This window comes from Artibeus jamaicensis, unplaced genomic scaffold, assembly GCF_021234435.1.
Source record: "Artibeus jamaicensis isolate MK-2021 breed Jamaican fruit bat unplaced genomic scaffold, CSHL_Jam_final contig_1016, whole genome shotgun sequence".
NCBI lineage: Eukaryota > Metazoa > Chordata > Mammalia > Chiroptera > Phyllostomidae > Artibeus > Artibeus jamaicensis.
Window position 1 is genome coordinate 3,361,625 of NW_026521195.1, and position 27,440 is coordinate 3,389,064.

At 48.8% G+C, this 27,440-nt stretch overlaps 1 protein-coding gene across 5 annotated transcripts in view; it reads left to right on the forward strand.

Annotated features, from left to right (window-relative positions):
* Nucleotides 1-27,440, forward strand: part of DOCK4 (dedicator of cytokinesis 4) — a 313,731-nt gene that overhangs the window by 225,094 nt on the left and 61,197 nt on the right. For all 5 annotated transcript variants that reach the window (XM_037155987.2, XM_037155989.2, XM_037155988.2 and 2 more), the window contains 6 exons: nucleotides 1,159-1,329; nucleotides 5,430-5,622; nucleotides 10,346-10,473; nucleotides 12,555-12,689; nucleotides 17,064-17,162; nucleotides 22,890-22,984. In XM_037155987.2, coding sequence (XP_037011882.2) covers nucleotides 1,159-1,329; nucleotides 5,430-5,622; nucleotides 10,346-10,473; nucleotides 12,555-12,689; nucleotides 17,064-17,162; nucleotides 22,890-22,984 — 821 coding nt within the window. The remainder of the gene's footprint in view (nucleotides 1-1,158; nucleotides 1,330-5,429; nucleotides 5,623-10,345; nucleotides 10,474-12,554; nucleotides 12,690-17,063; nucleotides 17,163-22,889; nucleotides 22,985-27,440) is intronic.

The window sequence follows — 27,440 nt, forward strand, 5'->3', positions numbered from 1 at the left end:
GCAGGTGAAGTTGGAACGGGACTTTGCTGCCGATGGGCACCCACTCGGGTGGGTTTCCCGACCCATGTTGGGCACCCACTTGGGGCTGAATCCCTCTTCCTCCAGGCTCCAAAGCACAGGGAGTGACCTCTGGGGTGGGCCGGTGGGAGGGGTAGGACTGAGGACTTGGCGGCCCGTGGCTCTTGCCTCTGTCTCCCTTGACAGAGGCCGTCTGCGGATGATCGGTGTTACATTTTCATAGAGCTTGGGTGGCTCAGCAGGGATCCTGGCGAGGGAGCCCGAGGCCTGCCCGGGCCGCCTGGTTTCACGCTGTCCACCTCTCTGGGCCGTGCGCTCAGTCACGTCTGGAGAGGCTGATCCCGTACTTGTAAACATGTCCAGAAAGAAGGCAGGTTCTTAAAGGTGTTTTCCAGGACCTGCCCGGGACACCTTCTGATCCCTACTGTTGGAGAACACCCCCCATTCCCTCCCTGCAGGTGAAGGGGGGCAGGTGTGCGTTTTCTAAATCAAACATTTTGTTAATTATAAATTGACCACTTTGGTCTGGTTGAAGGGAAGACACTAAGTGGCAAGAGTACTTACAAGCAAAGCAAAATCATTTCTGTAAACAGACTCTCTTGGTGAATTTAAAAACCCCTGAGGATTGAAGCATGTAATGTTCATACTTCTGGAGCATTACGTACAATTTTTATTTTTAATGTATTTAAAATTTTTTTCAATTACAGTTGACGTTGAGTATTAGATGAGTTTTAGGTGTGCAGATAGTGGTTTGACATGTATACCACTCATAATTCTAGTACCCACCCAGCACCACACACGGTTATTACAAAATTATCGACAGTATTCCCTAAACTGTCCTTCACACCCCCGTGACAGTTTGGTTCTTCTCGACCCCGTCCCCCTTTTCACCTGTCCCCCAGCCCCCATTCCCTCTGCCCACCATCAGTGGAATTTTCAGATGATCCATACATTTTCCCTCAGTAAGTGTCAGAGAAGAAGAATTCTCCTCCGACATACAAGCTGTTGGACAAGCTCCACATCCTTCGTGTTGAGACCAGTCCCTAAAAACCGAATGTGGTGCCGGGGTCTGGGGTCTGCCCCGTTAGATAAGTACTGCTGGTCTGCATGGGAAGGGACTTTCTGGAAATGTCGTTTCAGGCACAGGAGTACCTGTTCAAATACATCGTGCAGTCCCGGAGGCTGTTCTCCCTGGCCACAGGTGGGCAGAGCGAGGACGAGTTCCGCTGCTGCATCCAGGAGCTGCTCATGTCCGTGCGCTTCTTCCTGTCCCAGGAGAGCAAGGGGTCTGGGGCACTGTCTCAGTCGCAGGTAATGTCCCCCTGTGGCTGCTGGAGGATGGGAAACGAGCCCAGCTGTCTGTTTTTCCAGGACTCTTGGCTCCCGGGGGAATCCAGAACTGGGCATGCATTTGCAGCCTCGCTGACGTGGAGTGGCCCTAACCGGCCAGCCCCCAGGTTCTGAGGGCCCACAGTGCAGGCGGTGGGCTGTGTTTCCTTGGACCAGCCCATCCAAGTGGAGGGCCTCATGGCTCATGTCAGCCCGACCCCAGTTTCCAGGACACAGGCAGATGGTGAGAAGCGCTGTCCCTGGCAGCCCAGCAGACAGAATACCGCTGTGGGAATTCCTCTCCCCGCAGCCTTGTGCTGCGCTTTCATCTGTCTGCACAGCACTCATCATTGGGTCAGACGCAGCTGAACTGCACACTGTTTGGTTTTACTGAACTTGACCCTCGCCGTCCTGGGTCCGGTCTTACAGGACCAGCGCTGAGGGGCTGCTGTCAGAATCTGTTGCCTGGAGAGCAGCTCCACAGTGTTGGTGCAGAACAGGATCCGTCCGCTTTGCAAGCAGCATGGCCTTGAACTCGTCCTGACAGGCGATGCTGAGTGTCTTCCTACATGTTTCTTAGTCCTTTCCACACGCTCCCAACTCTCACGACTTGGTGATAAACCTGTCAGAGGACAAACTCCACCCCACAGAGGACCGTTGTGATTTGTGCCTTTCGAGGTGGGGAAGGCATTCTCTCTGATGGCGCAGCACCAGGGACGGACCAGCCCTCCGGTGATCAACGCCTGGCTTTTTCTGGCTGTTTGGGAGCTACTCTTACCTTCCTGGCAGTAGCGGGCTCGTCTCCCCTCTGGACAAGGATACAGTCCCGGCTCCTTCAATACCCCTTTGGCCTCGGTTGTCCGTGGTCACTCCCTGCACATTAGGGACTTGCCACACACCTCGATGTCCCTCGGCCCACGAGGTGAACCCGCTTTCAGATGCTGGAAGAGGGCAGTCCAGCCAGCCAGCCATGTGCTCCTGCCGGTCAGGTTTCGCCGAAGTTCATCACTTTTACAAAGGCTATTGACTGTTTTGTTTTGTTTTTCATTTTTCTTTTTAAATCTCTACCAGTCACAGGGACAAATGTTCCCTCTGACAAACATTTCCTCTCTTCGAAGAGTATCCTTGCGCCATGACTTCTCAACATGATGCCTCCTGGGGTGGCCAGAGAGTGTTTTCTTCTTCAAAGGGAGACAAATACCCTCTGACCTTAGACCTGTCCCCACGGGTTCCAGTGTCCACCCCCACATGACTCGAGCTACAGGACAGAGCCGGTCTCCTTGTATCTGTTCAGCATCTTGACTTGCTCCTCGAAGCTCTGACCTTCAGTCAGCTCAGTGAGGCAACTTTAGCGCCTTCATAGAACCACGCATTTCCCTTTGTGTCAAGAGGAAATATGTAAGATATGTACATAGAGTTTCTGAGTCGCCCTATAAACTCCATTGGTATTGCTCTTTTCCATGCAGTATCTATGCTTATGGGTTTTGATGTGATTGTGTTATATTAGCTTGATGCTAAGAGAAAATTCAGATCAAATGATACAGTGGGGAGTTTATCCCCTGCATTTTGGGAGGAATGGAAGTGGGACACCTCCTCCCATTCTGGGTTCCCTTTTGACCCCACACGTTATGCTTGAGCCAGTGTGTCACTTGTTTATTGCCACCTACCAGATGCCCATACCTAATGTCTTTCAACATCACCAGCTCATTAGCCTGCAGTTCTCTAGGTCCGAAGGCGTGGCTGCATTTTTTGCTCAGGGTCTCCAAGGACCTCACTGGGCTGTGGAGAACCCTTCACTGTCAAGCTTTCAGGCTTTTGGAAGAAATCAGTCTGCTTGTGTTTGTAGGATCGAGACTCCCATTTCCTCACTGGCTCTTAGCCAGGGGTGGGGGAGGAGAGGGTGCTCTCGGCTTCTAGAGGCCACCCACACTCCTTGGTATACGGCACCTCCGTCCTCAAAGCCAGCAACTGTGTGGAATCTTCCATCTTTCCGACATTTCCCCTTACCCCCTAAGCTAGAGAAGACTTGTTTTCAGGGCTCCAGGGTCAGGCCCATTGTGATAACTCCATATTTTAACATCAGCTTATTAGCAACTTCGTTATGTCTGCAGAACTCCTCTCAACACAGTACGATGCACTCGTGGGCACAGCCCACGGGACGAAGGTGTGGGCGTCACCCTAGAATCCTGCCCGCCACGTCTGGAGCCAAGAACGTCCATTGGCTGGCGTTCAGCTCCTGGGCCGCCTCAAGGCAAAAGCCCCAGTCGCTTGCTCCCTCCTGCATTATTTCCATGTGGGCCACAGCCCAGGGCACATTCCGTCTCCTGCAGGCAGAGCAGCCACCCTGGCGGCCCCTCGTGCCGCTCAGCAGATGGCAGCCCTGCAGCCCTGGCCATGCGGGTCTGAGTCCGAGGCTCTGAAGCCCTCCTGCCCTGTGCCCAGCTCACCCAAGACTCTGCTGGGGGCGCCCCGCCCTGGGTCGACCCAGACTCTGAGGACCCCGGGGGGGGGGGTCCCAGAGGAATGACGGGGGGAGTTGAGGCCCCCCCCAAACCCAGCTTTTAAATTCAGAGTCATTATCTTTCTCAAAATGTGTTTTTTTGTTTTTGTTTTTTTTTCACTTTTGGGAAGGTCACAATGAAATTGAATTTTTTTCCTTAATTTTTGCAGTAAAAGTCCTTAGCTTAGATACACAGGCATAACTGTCCTTGGACCCTGATCACAAGCTGTTTATTCCTTCAGCCTTTGCATTATAAGCACCTTGCACCGCAGGCCCGTTGGAATGTTTTTTTGAAGTGAAGAGGTATACGTACAGAATGAATGAGTAAATTAAAGGATCCCCGAGGCAAGTCAACCTGACTTTTTGATAATCAGAAAGCTGGGCTCATTTTATTCCATTTTTGTAACTTCATCTGCATGACTCAGCTCTTTGCAGAGTGAAAGGAAGGTTATATAAATGTACTTTTTAGCAGGGAATACCAGATTATTTATTTCAAATTCATTGGAATAAGTCTGTAGTTATTAAGAGTCGAGAAAAACCTAGTTTTTCGATGGGTTTGCTAGGCATTTCTGGTACGGCTATATAGATGAATACCATAGTCCGTGAATTTGAATTTGAGTCTTAGTTCGAAGCATCAGCACTGGCAGACCTGACCTATTTTCCGCCCCTGTCAGATCTCACAGGGAAGCCAGCTGGCTTTCAGCTCGCAGCCCGCTAGGAACGTGCCTGACCCCCAGGTGGAGGTGAGGCTGGCGACCCCTGCACTCACTGCCTCCTTCTGTGGAATTTTAAAAGGCCGCACTTGTCTGTCTGTTTTGATGTTCGGCCCTAGCTAAGGATTTGAGGTATGCCCCTTGGGTTCGATATTACTATCTTTTTTTTTTTCCTTAAAAAGACAATGATCAGATTTCTTTATTTACATAAAGAATACTGTTCTTAGTCAGTACACACCCTTCTGGGCTTACAATAAATCTGGAAGCAGCCTGCGAGGTTTTTCTGATGATCTTGTTGTACAGGTGGTGGAACTGAAACCCAGGAGGCTGGCATGACCTGTCCAAGGTCACACGGTTGATTAGAAGTCAGTCCGGCACTATATATACTTTAGGTCTTCTGATGCCTTGCCCTGGTTTTCCTTTAATCTTAAAGTGGGCGCGTTAAGGAATCCATGTGTTTGGTTTCTGAAAGATTTAATGAGATTTAAATGAGCACTTTAGAGAGCTTCTCCAGAAAGAAATGAAATATTGGTGAGGGCACTCCAGGGCTCTGCGGAGCATTCTTTCCATCTGGTCAGGCCGTATTTTTCTGATTCTGTGGGGTTTTTTGCCAATCGCTTTGCTAGTGTCAGTGATTTTCCAGAATTACCCAGTTTTTATGTTGTATCTCGGCACATTTCAAAAAAATTGTCTGATTTTTCTGCCCTTTTTAATTTTAACTGTAGCTTTGTGGCTTTTGATACCAGACACATTTGACATTGATTTTCCTAGCACGTGGAAGTATCTGTCGCAGTCTTAAACTCCCCGACACGCTAGAGTCGGTTTCTGAGGGCGCGTCCAGGAGTTCACTCCAGTTTCTCTCTTTGAAGGCCGTGTTTCTGAGCTCCTTCCCCGCCGTGTACTCCGAGCTGCTGAAGCTCTTCGACATCCGCGAAGTGGCCAACTTGGTCCATGACACCCTGGGCAGCCTGCCCACTGTCGTGCACGTGGACGAGACGCTGCAGGCGGTGAAGCTGCAGTGCATCGGCAAGACCGTGGAGAGCCAGCTGTACACGAACCCAGGTGGGCGTGCCCTCACAGACGGGTGGGGGGGCCGTGCTCGTCTCCTCAGTCCGCAGAAGCAGTCAGAACAAGGAAAGAGGCAGCCACTTTCTCCAAAGCCTTGTGTGTTCGCGTGGTTGGTAGAATACGTTTACTGAGTAGTGGAACATTGGGTTGGCCATAAAGTCGGCATGTATTTTTCCCATAAAAGAAAAGACATTTTTTTCATGTTCACCAATAACTTTATTGACTTGGATATTTTGAGTCTGTCTGCTCTCTCTCACTATTGGCTTCCAGTGGGTAGAGGCCAGGGGTGCTGCTAAACATCTTCCAATGCATAAGGCAGCCCCACAGCAGAGAATTATTTGGCCAAAATGTCCATAGGACCAAGAAACTATGCAAATCACGTTTGACACGTTCAGTCGGTCACAGCACCTTCCCCATACATGGCACAAATCTTTATTTCTGTGTTTCAGTTGCATTTTTACCCTTCTTGAAATAATAAAGCATAGTATGCCAAAAACGTTGTATCTCTTCTTCCATCTTCAGGGTTTGCATGCCTACACAAAAGTTCACCGGTTTTGATAAGTTTTTTTAAATTCACACGGATGCGACAGCTGTCGCAATGCAATCTAACAAAATTGTGCCCCATGAAGTTAAAGACAACTAAGCACTAATACAGGAAAAAAGAACTTTTTGGCCAACCCATACAAAAGTACTGCTATTCCAACTTCATTTCTACAAGGAAAGGAAACCCTTCTGCTGGGTGATTTTAATCACTATTTGTGGCATATGGTATACTCTCTTATTACAGATCTTTTTTAATATTCACCAAAATTTAACATTTTCTTTCAGGAAGCTTACAGGGACCTGATTTGACCCTAGTTCGTTTGTCTCCATCAGTCTGTGGTCCGACACTGGGTGAAAGTTCGGAAGTATTGTCATTTTTCATTTCATCTAATAGCAAGGGACTAATTTGGCAGTTACTGAATTACTCCATCACATGTCTATTATTAAGTTCCATGGCCTCTTGTTTCCTCCTAGCTCTTCCCGAGATTGCATGCACCTTATTAGAAAGCCCGGATGCCTCAGTCAGTACGACCAACTTTGAAAACAAGCGTTCTGTTGAGGTTCTCCTTCCACACGAGAGCATAGGTGTAGAGTACTTTGGAAATAGGGCTTCAGATACAGTAAACGGCCTTCATTCACATTTTTTCTCGTAAAAATTTTAGACACACACAAAAGAACAGAGCATGATATGAATGAATCATTAACAGGCTTTAGCAATAGTGGGTATTTGTTAGACCTTTTGTTAAGAAGTTGCTCATTATCAGTCGACCCAGGCTCAGCTGAGCAGGCTCGCTTCCCTCAGAGAAAGTCCCATTATCCAAGACTTTCTTTCCTGCTTTCTGTGCCTTTATTATGAAGATCTAAAAATACATTGTTTCTCACCTTTGAGTGTGTATATGACATCATGTAGAGTATTGTTTTGTTTACTAACACTCTGCTCTCATATGTACCCATGCTGCTAAACATAGCGGTAGTTCATTCACTTTTTCATGGTGTGTAGCAGACTTTAAATGAGTGATTGTCATGTAACAGGATGTGATAGTTAGTCGTAGTTCTAGGGGATGTGTGCGGGGGGCTGTGCCGCAGGGAGGCCAGAGTGACCCTTGGGGTTCATCCCACCCCCTTACCTTTGGTCAGGGGTCCGTGTGTTGACAGAACTCAGGTTTCTTCCTAGGCCAGGTCTTTCTTCTGAGCTCCCCACCTGAGCAGCCATCTGTGCCTCTGTATCTTTACACTCTTTCCCACTCGAGGGCACGCTGCAGCCTTTGGGCTTTACTCTGGGGAGGGTACTCACTCCATGGTGGAGTCGTCATGGGCATCAGCCCCAGTGGGTGAGATTGGGAAGCACCCGGAGGTCCTCCTCAGCCCTCTGCAGGGCCTTTTGCTATGATTCTGACGCTGTCTGCTTGCCATCGTAGCTGCAGAGTCCCTGGCACCCCTTCCTCTCGCCCACCCAGTGCCAACTGCCCTCCAGCATCTGATGGCTGGTTGGCCTGTTGGCAGGCTTTGCTGCTCTCTGCGGCATCACAGTTCAGTTCCTGGTGGCTTTGACCCCAGCAACCCGGCCCATTTCTGGTTCCAGGCTTGTTCTGCAGGGCTGGTTTGTCTCTGCACCCCAGCCGTGTGCAGTGCGGTGTGCGGCACCGTGTGTGGCGCTCTGTACGGTGCTCTGTGCCGCCGGTGCAGCCCCTCCCACCGCTACCTCCTGAGGCTGCCATGGGCCCCTGCGGGAGACCCCGCGTGCCACCCCAGGTTCACAGACCTTGTTTCCATGGGGACAGACCCTTCCTCCAGGGATCCTAGTCTAAAGCTTTGTTGACAGAGGCAGCAAAGATTATGACTCGCCTCAAAATGAACCTCCAGGAAGAAACCTACCCACATTTCTCAGTCCCATTCCCACTGAGGATTATACATGGGAGCCAGCCTCACGCACTCCAGTGAGTCTCGGCAAAACCCAAAGTACCAGAGGGTGACTCCCTTGTACACTCAGCGGGATACCCGATGTCGCAGTCTTTGAGACGTGGCTGTGAGTGTGCTGGCCCTCGGGGCCACCACCTGGGTAGCAGCGTCTGCTGTCAAATGTATGGCAAGTTCATGTCTGTGCAACTGTAGGTTCCCTCCCTCCCTCCCTTGTGTCCCTCCTGCTTTTAAAGGTAAGAATTAGCATTTTCACCAGTCAGCGTGTTTGGATAGAATCGCCGATTCTGTCATTTCACGGGTGGGCATTGCCCCGTAATGCAGAAAAGTCAGCTCCGCAGGCCGTCTCCTCCTGTGTCTCTTTGTAGAGACACCACACACACGTTATTTGTCGGCCTTGCTGACTTTTTTCACAGTAGCTATTTTCCTAACAGCTGGCTGTAAATTGAATTTTTAGAAACCGCACCCCACTGCTGTGGGCATGGATCAGATAAGCCCCGTCTTCCTCTCCAGTTACACGGCGTCCCTTGGCAGTGGCTCCCGTCCCTTTCTGTTTTCCTTTTCCTTCTTTTTGTCAAGCAATTGATTTATAATTAAGTATTTAAGTTCCTTAGTCATGCTGACTTTAAAGGAAGCCTGCTGTCATTGTTTCACAATCTTGGATTTTAATAGTCTTTGTTTGTTTTCTTAAAGGGAAGAATGTGTCTGCCTGGCGTGGTTTGTTTCGGTGGTAAACCTGAGGTCAGACCTCTCTGGGCTGGTGCTGGCAGCCCCATGCCAGGCATTAAAGGGGTAGATTCCAATCCTCAATGCTAACGGAGACCAAGAAGGCGGCAGGGTCACGGGTGCGTCCCCAGCTGTGAACTCTGAGTTTGTGTCCCTTCTGGTTACCGGGGTGCAGTGTCAGACATGCTTTCCCTGTGGGTACAGCTTATTACACTGCCTGGGAAGCCAGTGTGGTGCTGAGTCGAACAGGTGTAATCGGCCATCCTCGCCTCATTCTTGGTCACAAGGAGAGAGCCTTCAGCCTCTCACGGTTTAGCATTATATTAGCCTAAGGCAGGCCCTTCACAAAGGAGTCCCAGCGTCAGAGCAGGCGGGGCCCTTCCGAGCACACGCCCCTGTACCTGTCTGGGTCGCACGCCCGTGACCCTCCGAAGGAAGAAGGGGCCCTTGGAGATGGACCACGTGGTAGCAGAAACAGGGAAACTGAATAGAAGGCTTGGAGGGTACAGCGAGGAAATCGCCCAGAAAGTTGGACAAAAAGACTTTTAAAAAATCCGGGGAAAATAGAAGCTAGTTTAAGAGATTCGTGACGTGAATATGGGTGAAGTTCCAGACACAGGACAGAAAAAAAAGGAAAGGAAATAATTGCAGAAACAATTCAAGGCGAGTTTCCTGAGCTGAAGGGTATGCGTTTATGGGTTGAAAAAAGGCAAGCGCTAAGTATGAAGTTTTTGAATTGCCAGGAATAGTACCCAAAAGCTTTCAAAAAGAAATGAACGAAATCCAGCAAGAATCTGATCAGGTAAAAAAAAAAAGGGTTGGATGGGAATCAGAATGGCAGCAAACCCCAACCGTTAACTTCGCCAGAAATTGTGTTGCGACTCTTGAGAAGCTGGGAACAGAAAAAAGTGAAAGAAACGAAATCTTACCCACCACGGAGGGAAGTCAGTAGAGGACCTGTCTCGGCGATTTTCAACCTTTTTCACCTCACGGCCCATGTAAATTAATTCTTGAAATTCTGCAGCCCACAAAAACCATATTTTTTGCTGATCTGACAAACATGATTAAGTGTAATTTTGGTTCATTCACACCAGACGCCTATTGTTGTGTTGGCTGTTGGCATGTTTTAATTTGACAGTCTAAGGGAAAAGAGGTCCAGAGCCCCCGACTAAATAGGTGTTGAACATGTTTTAAACATTCTCGCGGTGTACCAGTTGAAAATTGCTGATCTCTCTGAAGGGAAAATCAGGAAACAGCAAGAAAAGCATGGTATTTCGGTAGTTTGTAGATAAAATCATATTTTTTTAAGCCCTGTTTCAGTACAAGCGAAAAGCTCTGAGTTCAGGAATCCTGGGTTGGGAAAAGGACCTACTGTTTGTTTGTTTGTATGTTCATTTTTTAACGTCAACCTTGTAGAACAAATACCTCTTTAAGGACTCAGCAGTCCTTCCACTCACCTGAACGCTGGCAGTGAGATGAAAGGGCGCGTGGGCCACGCGGGCAGGCTGACGCCCACGGCTTCTCTCTGCAGACTCCAGGTGCATCCTGCTGCCCGTGGTCTTGCACCACCTGCACATGCACTTGCAGGAGCAGAAGGACCTGATCGCCTGCGCCCGCATCCTGAGCAACGTGTTTTGTCTCATCAAGAAGAACAGCTCCGTAAGTAAATGCCGATCCAGCTGCGTCGTTTCACCAAGGGGCTCCTGGGAGTAAGTAAAGCGCTGAATGTGTTCAGAGAAGCCGCACCCCGACACTCCCTCCTTCTTGTTGCAGCTGGGTGGGACTCTGTGCTTTTCCCCCCACAGGAGGTTTTTTAACCTTGTGGGGTTGCTGTAACCCCAAAACACCTGGGTTTCCTAAACTTGTCATTGAAGAAGAAACTGAGTCCCCAGTTAGGAAAATTAGAATTCTCGAAGCCTCCCATGAGTGCCTTTGATCTCGACATGTTGAGGGCGCTGCAGCAAGAGCAAACGCCTGCTTGCTCCGGGGCGGGTTTGGGGGCCAGGTCTGTGCCCAGCCCGTGGAGCCCGAGGAAGGGCCAGGAGCCTGGGGCATCTTGCCCCGTGACTGCTCACCCCTCCCAGGACTCACTGACTTGCTGGGGTTTGGGAATACCATCACTTCCTGGCTCTTGATGCAGTGCCATTGCATAAGGGGTTGACTGCAGATTGACAAAAATTGTGTGCTTGCTTGTAGGTAGGGGTAAGGTGGGCTCGTCACAGCCATGGCCCGGGGGCCTGCGGTGGAATCCACACGCAGGGGACATCCTGCTCCGGGGCCGTCTGCAGCTGTCTGTTGAGCCTGTGCTCATCTGTCCCAGTGACGGTGACTGCTAAGACATCTGTCTCTCTGCCTCTGTGTGACAGCTGTGCTACCATGTCCCCATCTTTGTCACTCTCGTGACGGCCATCTGAAGGGCTCGAGAGTCAGCTGATATGAAACTCTGGAAAAGCAACAGAGGCCCCAGCCGCGTGGGACCAGGGCCGGCACCAGAGAAGCCCTGTGTCTGTGGGTGTAAGGGGCCCTGGCCGGGTGGGCGGGGTTTGTGCACAGCCTCAGGGTCCCAGGCCCCACAGGTGGTCTGGGACTGGGGAAGAGAGAGCGGTGACGAGGGGAAGGCGTTAGCTTTGCCTTAAAGCTCCCTCCGTCCCACCCAGCCGAGTCGCTGTGCAGTGCCTAGCCAGACCGCCCTCGCGGTGTGAGCAGTGCACTGAAAACAGATGGCCCTGGTCGGGGAGCGGCCGTGGTCGGGGAGCGGCGTTGACAGTTTCTCCGGTCTGCCTCCGCGCGGGTGTCCCCGTCCGAGTTTGGGTTGAGCGGGTGAGGAGTTCCGAGCAGGAACTCTGCCCTGGGAAGGGAACTCGGTTGTTTCCTAACAGGCGTAAGGAAGTTTACCGTAACAGTCTAGCCAGCCAGCTGTTTCCAACTCACACTTTCTAAGTGTTTTCTTTGCGGGGCCGATCTCCTTGGTAGGGAGCATTTATTTGTACAGAGCTTCATCGTGGGCAGCAGCTGTGAAGGAACCCAAATTCACTTGGACAGTGTGCACAGAGCAGCCTGGGTTCCTCTCTCAGCCGGGACCTGGAGAGGGTTCGCTGTGCTTTTCAGGAAAGCAGTCCCCACCTCGGTCCTGACATTAGGCCCCACCGGTACCTGATGGCGTTTATCTGGTCTCCGTGCTTTTGCTACTGTTTCCATGTAAGGTGCTTAAAAAAATCATTTTTATAGGAATAGTCATTTGCACTTAAAATAGAGTTTTGGAAAATGACCTGTCCAATTCAAGTGTTAAGAAGGATAAGTGTTAAGAAGAATAATTGTGAGAACAAGCTGAGATTAAAAAAAGAAAAAAACCAGGGACCCAGAGGACGCTCAGTGCCCAGAGAGGCAGGCTGCCTGGCCCGAGGCCACACCACGCCGTGTTCTCGGCTGGGCCGCCCTCCGGACTCATCCCCTGCCTTCCCTCTGTGGGTGCCTCTCAGGTGCCATGCACAGCCAAGCGGTGTCTGTGGATGCAGTGTCTGTGGGCACGCTGTTAACATCTCCATGCCTTTGTTTTCTGTAAAAGGAGGTCATTTACTTTGGTGACTTCACTGAGGTCCGGGTCTCTCAGAGCCCTGGAGTTGCCCAACTGCTCAACCCTGCATCTGGAAGTTTGCCCCCGCCTTTTCCCTTCAAGAGAGACTGATGTGCTGACGCAGCCAGAACTTCCTGAACACCCTGTGTCTCCTTTTTCTCCGAAGGAAAAGTCTGTGCTGGAGGAAATAGATGTGATAGTGGCCAGCCTGCTGGACACCCTGCTGAGGACCATCTTGGAGATCACCAGTCGCCCTCAGCCATCTGGCTCCTCCACTCGGCTGCAGTTCCAGGACGTCACGGTACGGTCACAGAGCACACGGCCTGCGGGACCTCGAGTGGGGGTGCTGGTCTGAGTGGCAGTTGCTTTGGGCGGGGGGCTGCTGCAAAGATCTGGGGAGAGTCCTCCGTGGGCCCCTGCCTGGGCAGCCTCTGGGCCCCGCTGGGTGTGGGCTGTTGCAAACCAAGCTGCTCTGCCCATCTGTGTGCAGGTGTGAGTGAAGGCCGGCGTCCCTTCCTCGGGGACCAGCTCTAGGAGGATGGCTGCCGGGTGGCGCGCTCATTCTGTGTTTCGTTTTTTAAGAAGCTGTCCAATTGTTGTCTAGAGTGGCTGTATCGTTGTACATGCTCCCAGCCACAGTGGGTGGGTAATCCCGTTTCTCGCTGCTCTGATCGGCACTTGATGCATCAGAGAGGACAGCCAGGACTGTGGTGGTTTCAATTTGCATTTCCCTGGCGGCCAAACACCGCCAGCTGCCTGTCTGCCATCTGGGTCTCCCCTTCAGGAGACCGCCTCTTCGTGTCCTCGTCCCCATTTCTAATTGAATTGCTTGTTACTGTTGAGCTCTAAGGTCTTTCTATGTTCGAGGTGTCAGTCCTTTATCGAATACTTGGTTCACAAATACTTTCACCCACTCTGTAGCTTGTTTTGTTGTTTTTTATTCTTTTGACAGGGTCTTTTTTAAAGCAAAATTTCAACATTTTGATCAAGTCTAGTTGATGAGTTTCCCCTTTTATGGATCCAACTTTCTTAGACTTGATATCAAGTCTAAGAACTCTTTCTGTCTGACCCTATATCCTGAGGGTTATCTTCCAGTGTTTTTCCTTAAAGTATCATACTTGTGTATTTTACATTTCAGCCCTTGAGCCATTTTGAGTTGTGCTTAGCAGGAGGAATTAGGGACAGCTACATTCACACCATCTCACCCAAAACAAGAGAAAGTCTCCTTCATCACGGTTTTGGCGGCAGTGCTCTCACTGCTTCCTGGTAACACGGCTCGGACCTAATTCTAAAGTGACGATGGTCTGGCAAACAAAACACAGCAAAGCCTGCACGCGGTTGAAGGCGGCCTGAGTCAAAAGCTGAGGCGGTTCTTCCAACTGCCTCGTATCCAGAGGTAGGGCTATCCCGTCCAAAGGTGATTTGGGAGGCCTCCTGTGCATTCCATACCCCGCAGTTATCAGTGCAGGTGAGGAGACTGGGGAAGGCAGGGAGTCCAGGTTGTGGATGAGGCTGGGGTGTTTGTCCGGTGTTCTAAACGTTGGGAAAATCACACAAAGAGGAACATTCCCCTGCACCTATGCCATGCATTTTGCTATGGGAAAAAGCAACTCTAAAAGGGTATGAGATAAAATTTGCTAAGGAAACACACACCGGAAGTATTTGGGACCTTTATTTTGAGACATTTTTTGAGAATGCGTGGAAGACCTGGTTTGCATCCTGCCTGCTTTTTGGGCCAGTTACTGCCTAGGCTTCTGTTCCTTTGTCTTTAAAACAGGGAAAGCAATTGTACGTATCTCGCTCGAAGTTTGTGTTAGGATTTCCTCACATCTGTGAAGAAATGTTTGAATGATCTCAATCATTTCAGTCTTTGGTAATTGTGACACAGGAGTCACCCTAATTATTTCTACAGCAAAGTAATCATCGTTTTGGGGTTGCTGTAAAGAATTCTATGGTGAGAAATATGCTCTGGTCATCAATGTCATTCTCTCTGGACAGGGAGACCTGTCTAATTTCTCCATAATTTTCTCCCAGGGAACAGCTGTCTGAATAGTGAGTCTTTTCCTTCCTTCCTTCCTTCCTTCCTTCCTTCCTTCCTTCCTTCCTTCCTTCCTTCCTTCCTTCCTTCCTTCCTTCCTTCCTTCCTTCCCTCCCTCCCTCCCTCCCTCCCTGCCTTCCTTCCCGTCTCTCTCTTTCTTTCTTTCTTTCAAAATTTTATTTATTTTTAAGAGGGGAAGAGAGGGAGAGAAACATCAATGTGTGGTTTGCCTCTCATGCGTCCCCTACTGGGGACCTAGCTTGCAACCCAGGCATGTGCTCTGACTGGGAATTGAACTGGTGACCCTTTGATTCGCAGGTCAGCAGTCAATCAATCCACTGAACCATACCAGCCAGGGCTCCGTGAATTGGCAAGTCTTTACATGTGCACCGACCTTGAGGGCTTTGCAGTCCCTACAGAACAAGTGCTTTTGAGGTGGCCATGCTGTGGGTAAAGCGGTTCCTACAGCTTGTCAGTTGAGGCTGTTCCTGTTCCAAGTACCCTGGCTTGCTCCCCGCCTCCCAGAATTCCAGAAAACTGCAGCCCAATTTTTACTCCTTACAGGGACTGTACTTCTTGTTCTTCCGCCAACTGTTCTTTGAACTTTCAAACGCTCTCTCTCGCTGGAAAAAAAGAAAACACGCTTGTAACCATTTACTTACATTAGTCTTCATCTCTGGAAGTTGAATTTGGGTTCTTTTGATATCTTCCATGCCTCTAATTAACACATTAAACTTTTCCTGTAGTTTCCTGAATATGCAGAATACAGTAATAATAGGTGATGTCCTCGACTGCTGATTCTGTTATCGGTGTCATTTCTGGGTCTGTTTCTAGCGATTATTTTTTCTTCTTGTTTACATGATCATTGTCACTGATTCTGTGTGTGCCTGGTAGGTTTTCACTGACTGCCAGACATTGTGAACTTTTCCTCGATGGGGTTGGATTTTTTTTTTTTTTAATTTCTAAACATATGGTTGATCTTTGCTGTGGACCGAGGATAAATTTCTTGGGAACTGTTCATTTCACATTTTGATTTTGAGCTTTCTTAGGTAGGATCAGAGCAACATTTATTCTGACAGTGATTTCTCCCTGCTCCTGAGGAAGGACCCTGCTTGGCCCTCTAACCGAAGCCCTCTTGACAGGCTTGTCCTGCTCGTGGAGAGAAGAGGCAGCACTCCCATCCCAGTCCGCGTGAGCACCAGGGGCTCTTCTCCCAACCCCACTGGGTAGTCCTTGCCTAGCCTTGGCTTGTTTCCCTGTACACATGCACTAAAATGTGAATCATCGTGCCCTTAAATTTTGTAATTCTTATGTTTAGTATCAAGGTGTCCTTGTTTGTTAATAAAGTAATGTGTTAAGCTTAGAGGATATTTCTGCTCACCCACACTGGTTAGTTTTGCAAATATTTGCCCTGATAAGTCTGCAGGGATCATTCTCTTTCGTGTGCCTGTGGGCGTATCAGTAATATCCTCACACAGGGGGTCAGGGCACACCTCCGCTTATCCAGGCGTGGCGGTAAAGCAGCATCCTCGGGCCTCCTCGGCAGCTGGGTCGGGGAGGGCGTATTCGACTGTCCCGACTGAGCTGTCTCCTCGGGGCTGTTCCCGTCCGATTCTACCTGTGACCCTGCAGTCTCTTTCCCTGTGATATCGAAGAAACCCATTCCTAATTAAACTACATTTCTAGGAATTCACAGTCGGTTACCACTGGTTGCGTCTCCTGTTGTGTTTATATGGTTTTAAATGTAATTAAGATTGTGTAAATGCAATGAAAAGCATATAAATTCTTTGCCGAGCAAACAAAGGTTGCCTTGTGCAGAAATAGTTTGAATTAGAAAAGCGTTAGGAAGTGAACATGACAGCTGTTTTCTGGATCTTCATCTCTATGATGCTGTGTGTATATGTTTTTTTCCATTATTGATTTTTAAGATTTTGGGCTTTGCAGGGGTCCATCCAGTAGCACTGAGAACAAAAGGGTTGCAGGGCATATATTTTTAAAAGGAGGTTGAATGCTGCTACTCTCGGGCTTTCTGCGCACGCTGCTGCTGACGGACGAGCTCTCTGCCGATCCAGCAGGGCCGTGGGGACTCAGGAACGGAGCATGACGCTGCCGGAAGAGCTGTGGTCGGGGAGGTCTGGGGCTGACTCTCCTGCTGCCGATTTCTAGCCGTGTAACTCAGGACGAGTCTTTTTGTCCACTGACCCTATCTTTGACCTTCTTTAAATAAGTCTGCTGCCTACCACACGGCGTTGATGTGAGGCTTGGATGAGGTGGTGCTTGAAGGTGCAGTAAATGCTTAGTCGATGGTCGGGGCCTCGTTGCCTCGCCTCCTGGAGGTGGGTGGGGTTCCTTCCCCCGTGGAAAGCTTTCACCCAAGTGAAGAAATCCACCCTGAACTTAAAAATTCCCTTAGAACCAGGAAGTGGTAATCATCCCAGGGAGAAATTCTGACTTTGATATTGTCATCAATTTAGATTATAAAGACTTCACTGGGTGAGTTTGGATCATACTAGGGTTTTTTTTGTTGTTGTTGTTTTCAAGTGTTCTATTTTAGGGTAGTTCAAAGTAAATTGCTGATGTTCTTTTCTGTCCTTACTGAAAAATATGCTTGCTTTTTCTTTTTTCTTTTTTAATTAGGGGGAGTTTGTTGCTTGTCTCCTGTCCCTACTGCGACAAATGACAGACAGACATTATCAACAGCTTCTTGATAGTTTCAATACAAAGGAAGAACTAAGGGTAAGTGACATCTAAAAATTTTCTTTAAATATCTCTTTTTACCTTCTCTTGGTTTTCTTGGTCGTTCTGTGATAGTTCCTTGACAATTGCTTATCCCGTTTCCGTTAAATTCTAAGCTACTTTTTCTCGGGTTCATGCACACAGCTGCTCACCCATATTGGCTTTTTAAGATTTCTGCACTCATGCAAAGTAACTCACTCCCACTTGCGACAAGGACACAGGGTTTAAAACACCTGTCATCAAAGTGCAATAAGCCAGAAACAGTAACAGAACCGACGAGACCAAAGCACATGGAATAACCATAGTTGAGTGAACTTGGAAGTGCTGCCTCCACAGAAGACACTGCAGGTCACAGAAACATGCGGGCTGATGTCGCCCTTCCGAAACCACGGAGGAGACGCTGGCTGCCTGGTTCTGACTGGGGGGCCAGAGCTGTGTTTGTTACTCTCCATCAGCTACGGGCTATACACTGTGCTGATATTCAATTAAAAATACTGATGCCCGGTTTCTAATCATCCCCCGATCCTCGCTGAAATTTAGGGAACTTCTGTGCTTCCTTCATAGCGTTCACTGAGAGCTTGCAAGTCGATTGTCCTCAGTCAGGGAAATGGCCCGCATTCTGTCCCTACCTACTTGCATTTTTCTCCATGTCCCCAGTTCTCCAGACGACTTCACATGTCAGCCGTCATTATAGAAAGGCTACCGCAGTGTGGGGGGGTGGGATGGCTGGGACAGCAGGTGCAGGCCCACTGTGGCGGTACATGATGGGAAGCCCTCCCAGTGCCTTTGGAGGGGGGACTTGTACATCTTTAAAAATATAGGTAGTGTGTGAGGGTCTCTTGTCTTCGACTCCTAACTGCCTGGGGGGTGCACGATCTCAGACGAGCCTGTCAGGGACCTTGGAGCAGTGGTTAAGCGGAGTCACATGGGACGAGGAATGGGGTGGGCAGACCTGATCTCCCCAGCGGTCCCTCAGCATGTGTGCGCTCAAGCCTGCAAATACCACATTTCTCATGCTCACATCCGTTCTTGAGTTTAGAATTAAAGTGGCTAAAAAGGATTCAAACTCTCTGGATCGAGAACCATGCGGTTAAGGAGGAGGATAATTGTGCAGTTGTTAACTTTCAACACATGTTGACAGGGAGCAACCGTGAGGCGTGACGTAAGAAGCCTGGGACATCATAGTTCAAAGTCTGTTTGTGCCTCAGTGTGAGGAAGGGCAGCTAAGGCGTTAAGTGTGGAGTGTGATGCCTGCAAACAACCTCCTCGCTGTGCCCCCGGGAGGAGCCAGATGCAGGGCCCCCTCACATCTCACGTCACTACCCGCCTCCCCGGGAAGGCTGCTGCTGCCGCTACTGTGTGTGCGCGCGCAAGTCCTAGGAGGGCTGCGGATTCCACGAACCTCCGAGCTCTCGGCTCAGGCAGTGAAGCTCCGCTTTTCCTAAACTTCTACAAACTTTCCCAACCCCAGGTCTTTGCTGTCAAATTGCATAGTGTTTCACGTGAGAACTTGTGAAGAGTGAAGAAGTGGTTCTGGTGGGGTCTCCGGATGTCTGGGGAAGGGGGTGGTAGAGGGGGAGTTATTTGGGTTTTGTATATCTACATTTAGCTTAAAAATGGGATAAATAAAGTAATTATCAGTAAGGAAAGGTAGAGCTTGACAGAATGTTAGAAATGGAAAATTATAGCGGATACTGCAATTAGACACTAAAAGTCTCACTCAACCCAGTAGGCTCAAAGGACTAAGTTCCTCCTCCCCGTACATGTATTCTAATCCCCAGGGGTAGCTTATGTTGACACACAGAAGACCTCAAAGGCTGTTCTCTGTACCGTGAGACACGCACACAGCTTTTAATGCAGTCCTACTATTCACGTGGCTCATACTTCTTCACACCGTGATGTATTATGGGTATATTATGTAGTCTGCTACCCCTTTCGTTCTTCTTGGCCTCATTTGGTGATGCTCCATGACGTGGCCATCCCCCTTATGATGGGCCTGGGGGGTGTTCTGACTGTGCTGGTGGAGAGGACACGGAAGTGCACACTCATATCTTGGGACCTGTTCCTCTGTAGATTCACACCCTGAAGCTGCAGGGCGGACTCCTGGACTAGAACTGTCGGACCAGGCTGACGAGTTATATACTGTGATTTCCAGGCTCATATTTTACTGTTTTTAGTCGTACTGTTACTGCTTTTTTTTCCTTCACAATTCAAAGAAAGATGTGGCCCGGCATGTCCCAATGATTCTCAAAATCCCAGTGCATTTAGAAAGTATGTTGTTCTCAAGTACCTGCTAAGGCTGGTGGAGGGGGACCTGCCTTCTTGCTCAGAGGGCCCAGCTGCCCCGGGGCCCCTGTTGGAGTGGTTTGGAAATGGCCTTTTCACAGCATGCCATTTCTTCTCCTGGTCCTCGGGGACTTGTGGGCGCGGGGCGGTTCTGCTCCGTGGCAGCAGAAATGCCTGAGGGCTGCCTCTCCACCTTGTTGAATTCTTTCCTCCTCTGGAACGTGGCATTATTTCAGAAATGAACAAAGGCAAAAGCTAAGATGTGATGAGGGTTTTTTCCTCCTTCTGCATTAGGAACACTCTATTACATGCCCACCTTCTTCTGGGGGCTGACGTTTTGTCCTCGTCGCTGGCATTTGTGCAGATGGAGACGGTGAGTCTCCCCTGGTGGTGATGGCAACTCTTTCTGCAGAACCACAGGGCCTGCTTCAGGGCACGAGCCTGTGCGTGTTCTGGAAGTTACATACAGCGTCAGTGGAGCCTTGCATTGCCTCTCGTGTGCTGGCCCACTAGCTTTCAAAAACCAACTCTGATCAAGGCTCTAGCCAGCTTCAGACCGTGAGGACTAAGCATTCTCTACAGGACAGAGTCCAAGGTCTTGGTCAGGTCTTCCCTCTCCTCAGTCTACCTTCCATCCCCATTGTCCTCCACCACTTTCCAAACCCCTTCCGCTCCAGCCCCCTTAAAATTGTTTGTATACTCCTCACAAGCCATATGCTTAAGTTTTAATTCATCGGAATCATCTTTTTTGCCTACTTACAAAGTCTGTTCTACCACCAGCTCACTGCTACTGCCTGCTTCATACCCTTATTAACTGCAGCCTCCCCCGGTGGTGGCACGAAGCAGTGCGCTGTGACCATTTGTTGTTCTCATGTGTTCCTGATGACTCTGGTCCTGGGAGAGCAGGGACTGTCACTGTGTCCTAAGCAGAGAGCGCACATGTTCACACAACAGCAAATCATGGGTTGATCTCGGTGGAATGAATCAACTCTCTTAATAAATATCTGCTTGCTTCACAGGTCATTTTTTTCTATACAATTATTTTGGCTCATAGTCTATATTTTATTACAGAAAAATAGTTCTATAGCTCTTGGAGACTGAAGACTATTTAGGAGTTATTTTTATGTAATGTCCCTAAGCATTCAATGTTAAAGATATAAACCTCAGAGTGATAATGATTATTAACATCCTGTCATTGAATGTAAACCCAGTATCAAGGGTGTTGCACATATCAAATTTGTGGCAACTTTTTAAATCACATTCACCTCTAAATTGTAAGTTGAGGACATGTGGTTGTAGACTAAGGCTCTGTCCCACTCACTGCTCTTGACGGAGAGACAATGTCCCAATCTGTCCCCCGCCTCATGAGGCTTTCTTTTCTGGGTGTCTTAACTCACGTCTCATAGTCTCAGGAGTCCATGTGTTTCCTATTCCGGATTTCTATCTGTGCTATCCTGATAGCATAATATCATGTATTAATCTAAAACAACTTTTTATACGTTATCATCAGAAAATCTTTGTAAAACATGTCTGATCCTCTTGCGTGTTTGCATAAAACCCCTCAGTGTCCACGTGGCCCTCAGGATAAGTTTTCCAACTCCTTACCATACAAATGGTATGAGATTTATTTATCCCTTTTTTTACTTACTTGTTTTTTATTGATTGGTCCCTGCTTATCATCTGTCTGTCTGTTTTTCCATCCATCCATCATCCATCCATCATCCATCATCATATACCCATTGTCCATCCCCCTTTATCTTTGTGCATCTTTCAGCTCCATTCCTTGCCCCTCCCCTTTGCCACTGGGGCTGCTCCGTGCTCTGACTTGCCTGAGGCATGCTGGATGCTCTTCCTCTGTGTGGAGTACCTGACTCTCAGACTTCCCCTCATCTGTGGTGCATGCACAGATCTGTGTGGTTTTCAGATTTATATTCATCTCTCCCCACAAAGCGTGAGCTGCAAGAGGGCAAAAGGTGATGTTCAACTTCATCTGGTGTGGCACGTCGCAGCACACCCTCAGTATTCTTGCATAACACATTAGAGCCTGTCTCTTACCCCATGCGGGGTCCTCGGCCTCAAAACTGTCCCTGGTGTGTGTATAGCCACGGCAGAGCCATCAGAGGACCTAGTGGGCACCTTCTACGTGGCGTGTACATGTTAATGTATGTGTTGATGCCAAAGAAGCTAAAATAAATTCTTGTCAAGATATTGACGAGCCCCATCAAAGCTCTTAGAACATGCTACACACTCACACAGACACACAGTCACTGTGTGCCTCTTAGGTTTTTTTTTTCCAATCTTAGGTTTTAAGAGTCTATCTTCTGATGATTTGAATAACAATCATAATCCTATATGCAAGCAATTGACATGTTTAACACAATGAGCTGTTGGGTTTGATAAATAAAACTTTTGTATTTGGGTTTTTAAAAATATTTTAGCAACACCATACTGTTGCCTGCAGCCAGATTGTTAGCTGTTTTCCTTGCAGCACTTATGATTACCACAAAACTTCTTTAAGGTTTTTAGTTAATAAATCAGCAGATGGAGCCATTTCTTTCGGAGCTGGACAAGCTTGCTTTTACTCATCGCCCGTGGTGTGTGGTGAGGTGTGATGCGCCACAGCCTTCCGGGCCTGTCTCCTGCGAGGTTTTAAGAAGAGACATTTCCGTGTCTGACAGTAGCTTCTTGTCACAAGTGTTTCTTGGTGATCCGCTTAAAGATAGCATCTCAGGAAATACCACTGCCCTCTGCCGTGATGTCTCTGTGAAGAATGCCTTGACACTCCATTGTAATGGAAAAATAAATTTCAGACGAAAAAGAATACTTTTACACTCTCACGGCTTCTCAGGACTGGTTACTGGGCTCCACTGAGCGCACACCCAGTCCACACCCACCTGCAGGCATCCTGTTGACTCGGCGTCTTCAGAATGCCCTCTGAGCAATGTGGGCTTGTGTTTGAGGGGCTTTTGGAAAATGGAACTTTCTACGTTTGACACCACTTGGATGAAAGCAGAACCGAGCCAGGACTGTTCGTAGCCCTTGAGAGTTGAGCTGTCTGTTCTTCAGGGCCCTGGAATGGGGGAAAGAGACAATATTTGCATGCTCTTCTTCTGTTACTAGTCTTCTGTTTTACCTCTGAGACCTTGATTTTCAGGCCTCGTGAAAATAAATGGAAATCATTTCCACCATACACAAGGAAGAGGAAGGGGGGGAACAAGTGGGAGGGGCAGCCAACCCATTAGGTCTGAGGATGGGGAGGGGACGATTTGTTTGGGGTAAAGTACTGCAGTGTGGCCCCCTTCTTCTCTGTCATTGATGCAGAGGTGGGGACAGCAGCAGCACTTGTGTGTGCATGTGTGTCCACATGTGCGTACATGTGTGCATGTGTGTATTACAAATAACCAATAACTCAGTAAGATGGTCTGTTTCCTCCTCCCGAAGGACTTCCTGCTGCAGATCTTCACTGTGTTCCGGATACTGATCCGCCCGGAGATGTTCCCAAAGGACTGGACCGTGATGCGCCTGGTGGCCAACAAGTAAGGCGAGGGCAGTGACGAGACTTGAAGTGCATTGTCTACAGCAGTGGTTTTCAACCTCTTCACCGCATGGCACTTACAAACTAATTACTAAAATTCTGCAGCACACCAAAAATTACTATATTTTTGTCGACCTTACAAAAATAGATATAATTTTGGTTCGTTCACACTGGATGGCAGTTATCATATTGGCTGTTGTCACTTTGCTATTCAACAATCTAAGGGAAAAGAGGTCAGTGCCCCTGACTACAAAGTCGGGAATTGTGTGCTTTAGATTTTAGAAGTTTGAAAATCTCTGGTCTGGCGGTAAAGCAGAGGACAAAATGATGTTTTTAATCTGATCTCAAGTTCAAAGCCTTCAAGTTCTGGGGTCTTTTTTCCTTTGCCCCTGAATTACCTACTCACTCTTTTTTTATATATAAGAGTTTATTTATTTATTTCTAGACAGAGGGAAAGGGAGAGAGGGAGAGAAAGATCAATGTGTGGTTGTCCCTCATGTACTCCCCACTGGGAACTGGCCTGCAACCCAGGCATGTGCCCTGACTGGGAAGCGAACCGGCGACCCTTTGGTTTGCAGGCTGGTGCTCAATCCACGGAGCCACACCAGCTCTACTCTCATTCTTTTAAAAAATGCATTATTATTTGTTTTAAGTAGGTGATACATTAACATGGTTCACAAATCAAACCATAGACCCGAGGCTGCACTGAGAAGCCGCACGTCCCTCCCTTGTGTGTCCCTGGCCGGGCCTGTGGGGACCACAAGTTAGTTTCTAGCTTGTCCTTCCACAGTCCCTGTGTCAAGGTCTCTGTACGGCAGCCTCACAGGAAGCAGATTGTACCCACCCTTCTGCACCTGGCCCTTTCCTTCAAAATCCCGGTGGTCCTTCCGCGTCAGTGCATACAAAGCCCCTCATTCATTCCTGTTTCTTTCCTTTCATAGCGATATAATATTCCGTTGGGGGAAGTCCATACAGTTTTTTTAACCAGCCCTGCTACTGGACTCTTGGGGCGTTTCTGATGTGTCATAATTCATTCTGACACAGCAGATGACATTAAGTGTCCCCATGTGCTCAGTACTGGGACTACGCTTGACCCTCGAGTAGGGCACATGGCTGTCAAAGTGCCTCGTATCCGTCAAAGTGCCAGGGACAGTAGGGAGTTGACAATGGTGTTCCGAGGGAAGTTCAGCCTGGAGAGAGACACGTGGGAAGAGGTTGAAGTGTAAAGTTGCATCTTTGCCAGGAGTTGATAAAATGAGCTTGCATTAGGCATATCCGGTGAAAAAAGTGAAATGGTATGAGGTCAGTGCTTGCAGGAGCAGGAGCCAGGAGAGTCAGCAAGGGGGCAACCGGAAGGGCAGGACCAGCTGGCGGGGAGGGATCGTGATTTACCTGCTGCTTGTTTCCCGCCCCCGTCATCTCGAGATCCAGACTGAGGATGAAGTTCCTCAGGAAGCCAGCCCGGTCTTACTTCTACACTCGTAATTCACTCCATTTCACAATCGTTCTTACTTTCAAGCCCATCTTTGCCCGCTTCGCCTTTCTCTTCTTTTCCAGTCCCCATCCCCTCACACTCGGGGCACAGGTTGGACACTGCAGGTCCCCATCCACAGGCCAGAGACACCCTGTGTCTCCCCAGGTGCCCAGGTATACAGGGTCTGATTCTGATTAGATATGCTACACACGTGAGCCGATGTGGCGGCGTGAGAAGGAAGTGTTAAAACCTTGTGACGTAACAGATAGTATAATGTGGCCTATTCCACTTTACAGAGCTACAGAAGCAGCTTTTTTTTTTAATTAGGAAGACTGATTGAGCCTACTCAAATAGGGCTTTCTGGAATTTGGCATGTTTCGTTTGCTGTGAGTAGAATCAAATCTCTCTTCTTCTGGATGTCCAGATGTCACAGATTAACGTGGGAGCTGCTGGTCACATGTCTGGGCTTATTACCAGTGTCTCCCGGGGATGGGACCTGGGGCAGGCCATGCAGTGACCCAGGGAGCCAGGTGGGAGGGGGTCTGGGCCACTGCTGCCGTCATCACCCAGCGTCATCACTTAGTCGTCCTGCCTACCCTGTGCAAGGAAGGACAGTTTGACTTGAATTAGAATTTTCGGTGGCAGAAATTCAAACAAGTGAATTTGACATTTTGTTTTACACATACACAGGCTCTGCCTGAGCTTCCCGAAACCATGACAACCGTGTGGCTTTTTGATATTAAATGCCATCTCTCTCTGCAACCCGCCCCCCTGAAAAAAAATTTCTGCTCTGTTTGTGAAGGCATCATGGTCACATGAGTGGGTAACAGACCTAGAAGCGCAGACCCTGCTTCTGAGTAAGCACATTATGGTCAAAACTTCATCTGCAGTATTAACCAAAGAGGAGTGTGGTCTTGCGTGAGGCGGCTTCTGTGCGAGACATCAGGACAGAGATGGCTCCTGTGGCAAAGCCAAGAGCAAAGCTATTGGCCTTTGCTAAGGGCAGTGATCTCATTCCATTGCCTCCCAGTCTGAACCCACAGGGCCTGGGTCCCCTTTTCCCTTGGCTGTGGCCGTGTGTGGCCGTGGCCAGTTCTGCCACAGACAGAACCCCAGGGCCCGGGAGGCGCCTGCCCAGGGTGAGCAGGCCACCTGCTTTCCGCTGTCCCACACCCTCCTGGCCTCGCGTCTCCCTGCTTACCCACCTGTGCCACTCAAATTACAAAAGCACCTGAGAGTTTTCTTGCTTTATAAATGCAAGATAGTCCAGAAGTAAGCCTCCAAGTCCTTGAGCTTTGTCAGCAAAAGACAATCACATCTATAAGATTGGTAGGAAAATAAATTTCTGAAGGATGTTAAAGATACATTAAATATGTTGAAGAGCTCACAGCAGAAAGAAAAAGTTCCCACTTTGCTAAACTATGTAGACACAAGTTGTAGGTGCTACGTCTCCATCTCTGAAGTTCACCACCGTTTCTCCCCTGGAACTGACTTTCTTAGACAAATATGTGGCCAGGGCCCCTCAAAGAGGCATTTTGATGCCAACTCCCATGCTGACTGCCTGCCTGTGAGCCTCATCCATGCTGAGTTAATGGCAACTAGCAGAGAAGTCACCCTGGCCCTATCCTTGAACTCCACAGAACAGCTCATCCCTCAAAATATATATTATTTTATGGGATGGTTCTTCCTGCATTTTGAAGTAAGTTAAATGCCCTTAGCTGTCACCCATAAATTGTGTCGTCCCAAATCTTCTGCCTCCCTGCTTTGTCTGAGTCCAGCCGGGAGCTGTGACCAGACCTCTGGGGATTGGTGTGTTCTTTTGTTTATTGCCACCTGACTGTCTAATATTGTGGGGTTTCACAAGGACAAGAAACAGGACTTCTCTGGCCTGCTTGCTTGCAAAGCTACACTGCACCCACGGTAATAAGCTCATGGTAGATGTTTTGGATGAGAACAAGTGCTGAATCCAAGGGGGGAGAAGAAGAACATAAGGGAGATGAAAACTAGGAATCAAGAATACAGGACACTTTGAGACGGGCTTCTTTTCACCCTCTTCCCCTCACATTGCAAAGTACAGAACAAAAATAAAGTCACAGCTTCACAGACATTTTCAAGGAGGTGACTCTTTTAACAGACAGGCTTCCTGAGCAAAGTAGGAAGTCTGGTTCTGCAGTGAAATGTTAGGCCTTATTTTGTTTATCTTGTGCACATGTTGACTTCATATGTACCGTACATGTTCTTTTGTGGTTTCCCCCCCACCAAACACTGCATTATTTAGTGGACTATTACCATTAACCAGTTTAGCTTTCAGATGACATCTGGGATTTATGGAATCAAAGGGGAAGTCATCCATTCCTTCACTGCTCAGCAACTGTTCAGCACCTAATGTACGAAATAAAGGCCATACGGAGAACGAGCACCGTTCTGTGAGATGTGTGTGAGAGGCACTTGTTCCGGGCTGGGAGAGGAGGGGCCTTTCGTGGGGGAGAGTGAAGCTGGAGCCCACAGCGAAAGCAGGAAGTGACGGGAAAACAGCTCAGGAAGAAGGCTCTGGGCAGCAGGAATAGCCTGTGCAAAGGCCCAGGGCTCAGAGTGAACGTGGCGTCTTCAAGAAATGGAAAGCCTGCTTAGTGTGGCTACAGTAGGAGGAGGGAAGGAAACAGTAAAGAAAGATGAGGCCGGAAGAGGAAGTAAACAGGGCCCAGACACTGGGAGGGAGAGGAAAGGGAAGCCAGGAAGGACCGGTTAGGTGGTTAATGTAGCGATCAGGTAAGAGATGATGGTGGATGGAACAGGTGGATGTCAGTGAATGTAGGTCGATTTTGAAGATAGAAATGAGAAGACTTGAAGATTACTGGGTAGAAGAAGGAAAAGAAGAAACTGGCCCTTAGGATGTTGGCCTGAACTGGAGGGCATAAAGTGCTGCCATTCATTTAGGGGGAAAGGAGTGGGGGCGTTGCTACTTTGGGAGAGCGCAGGTGAA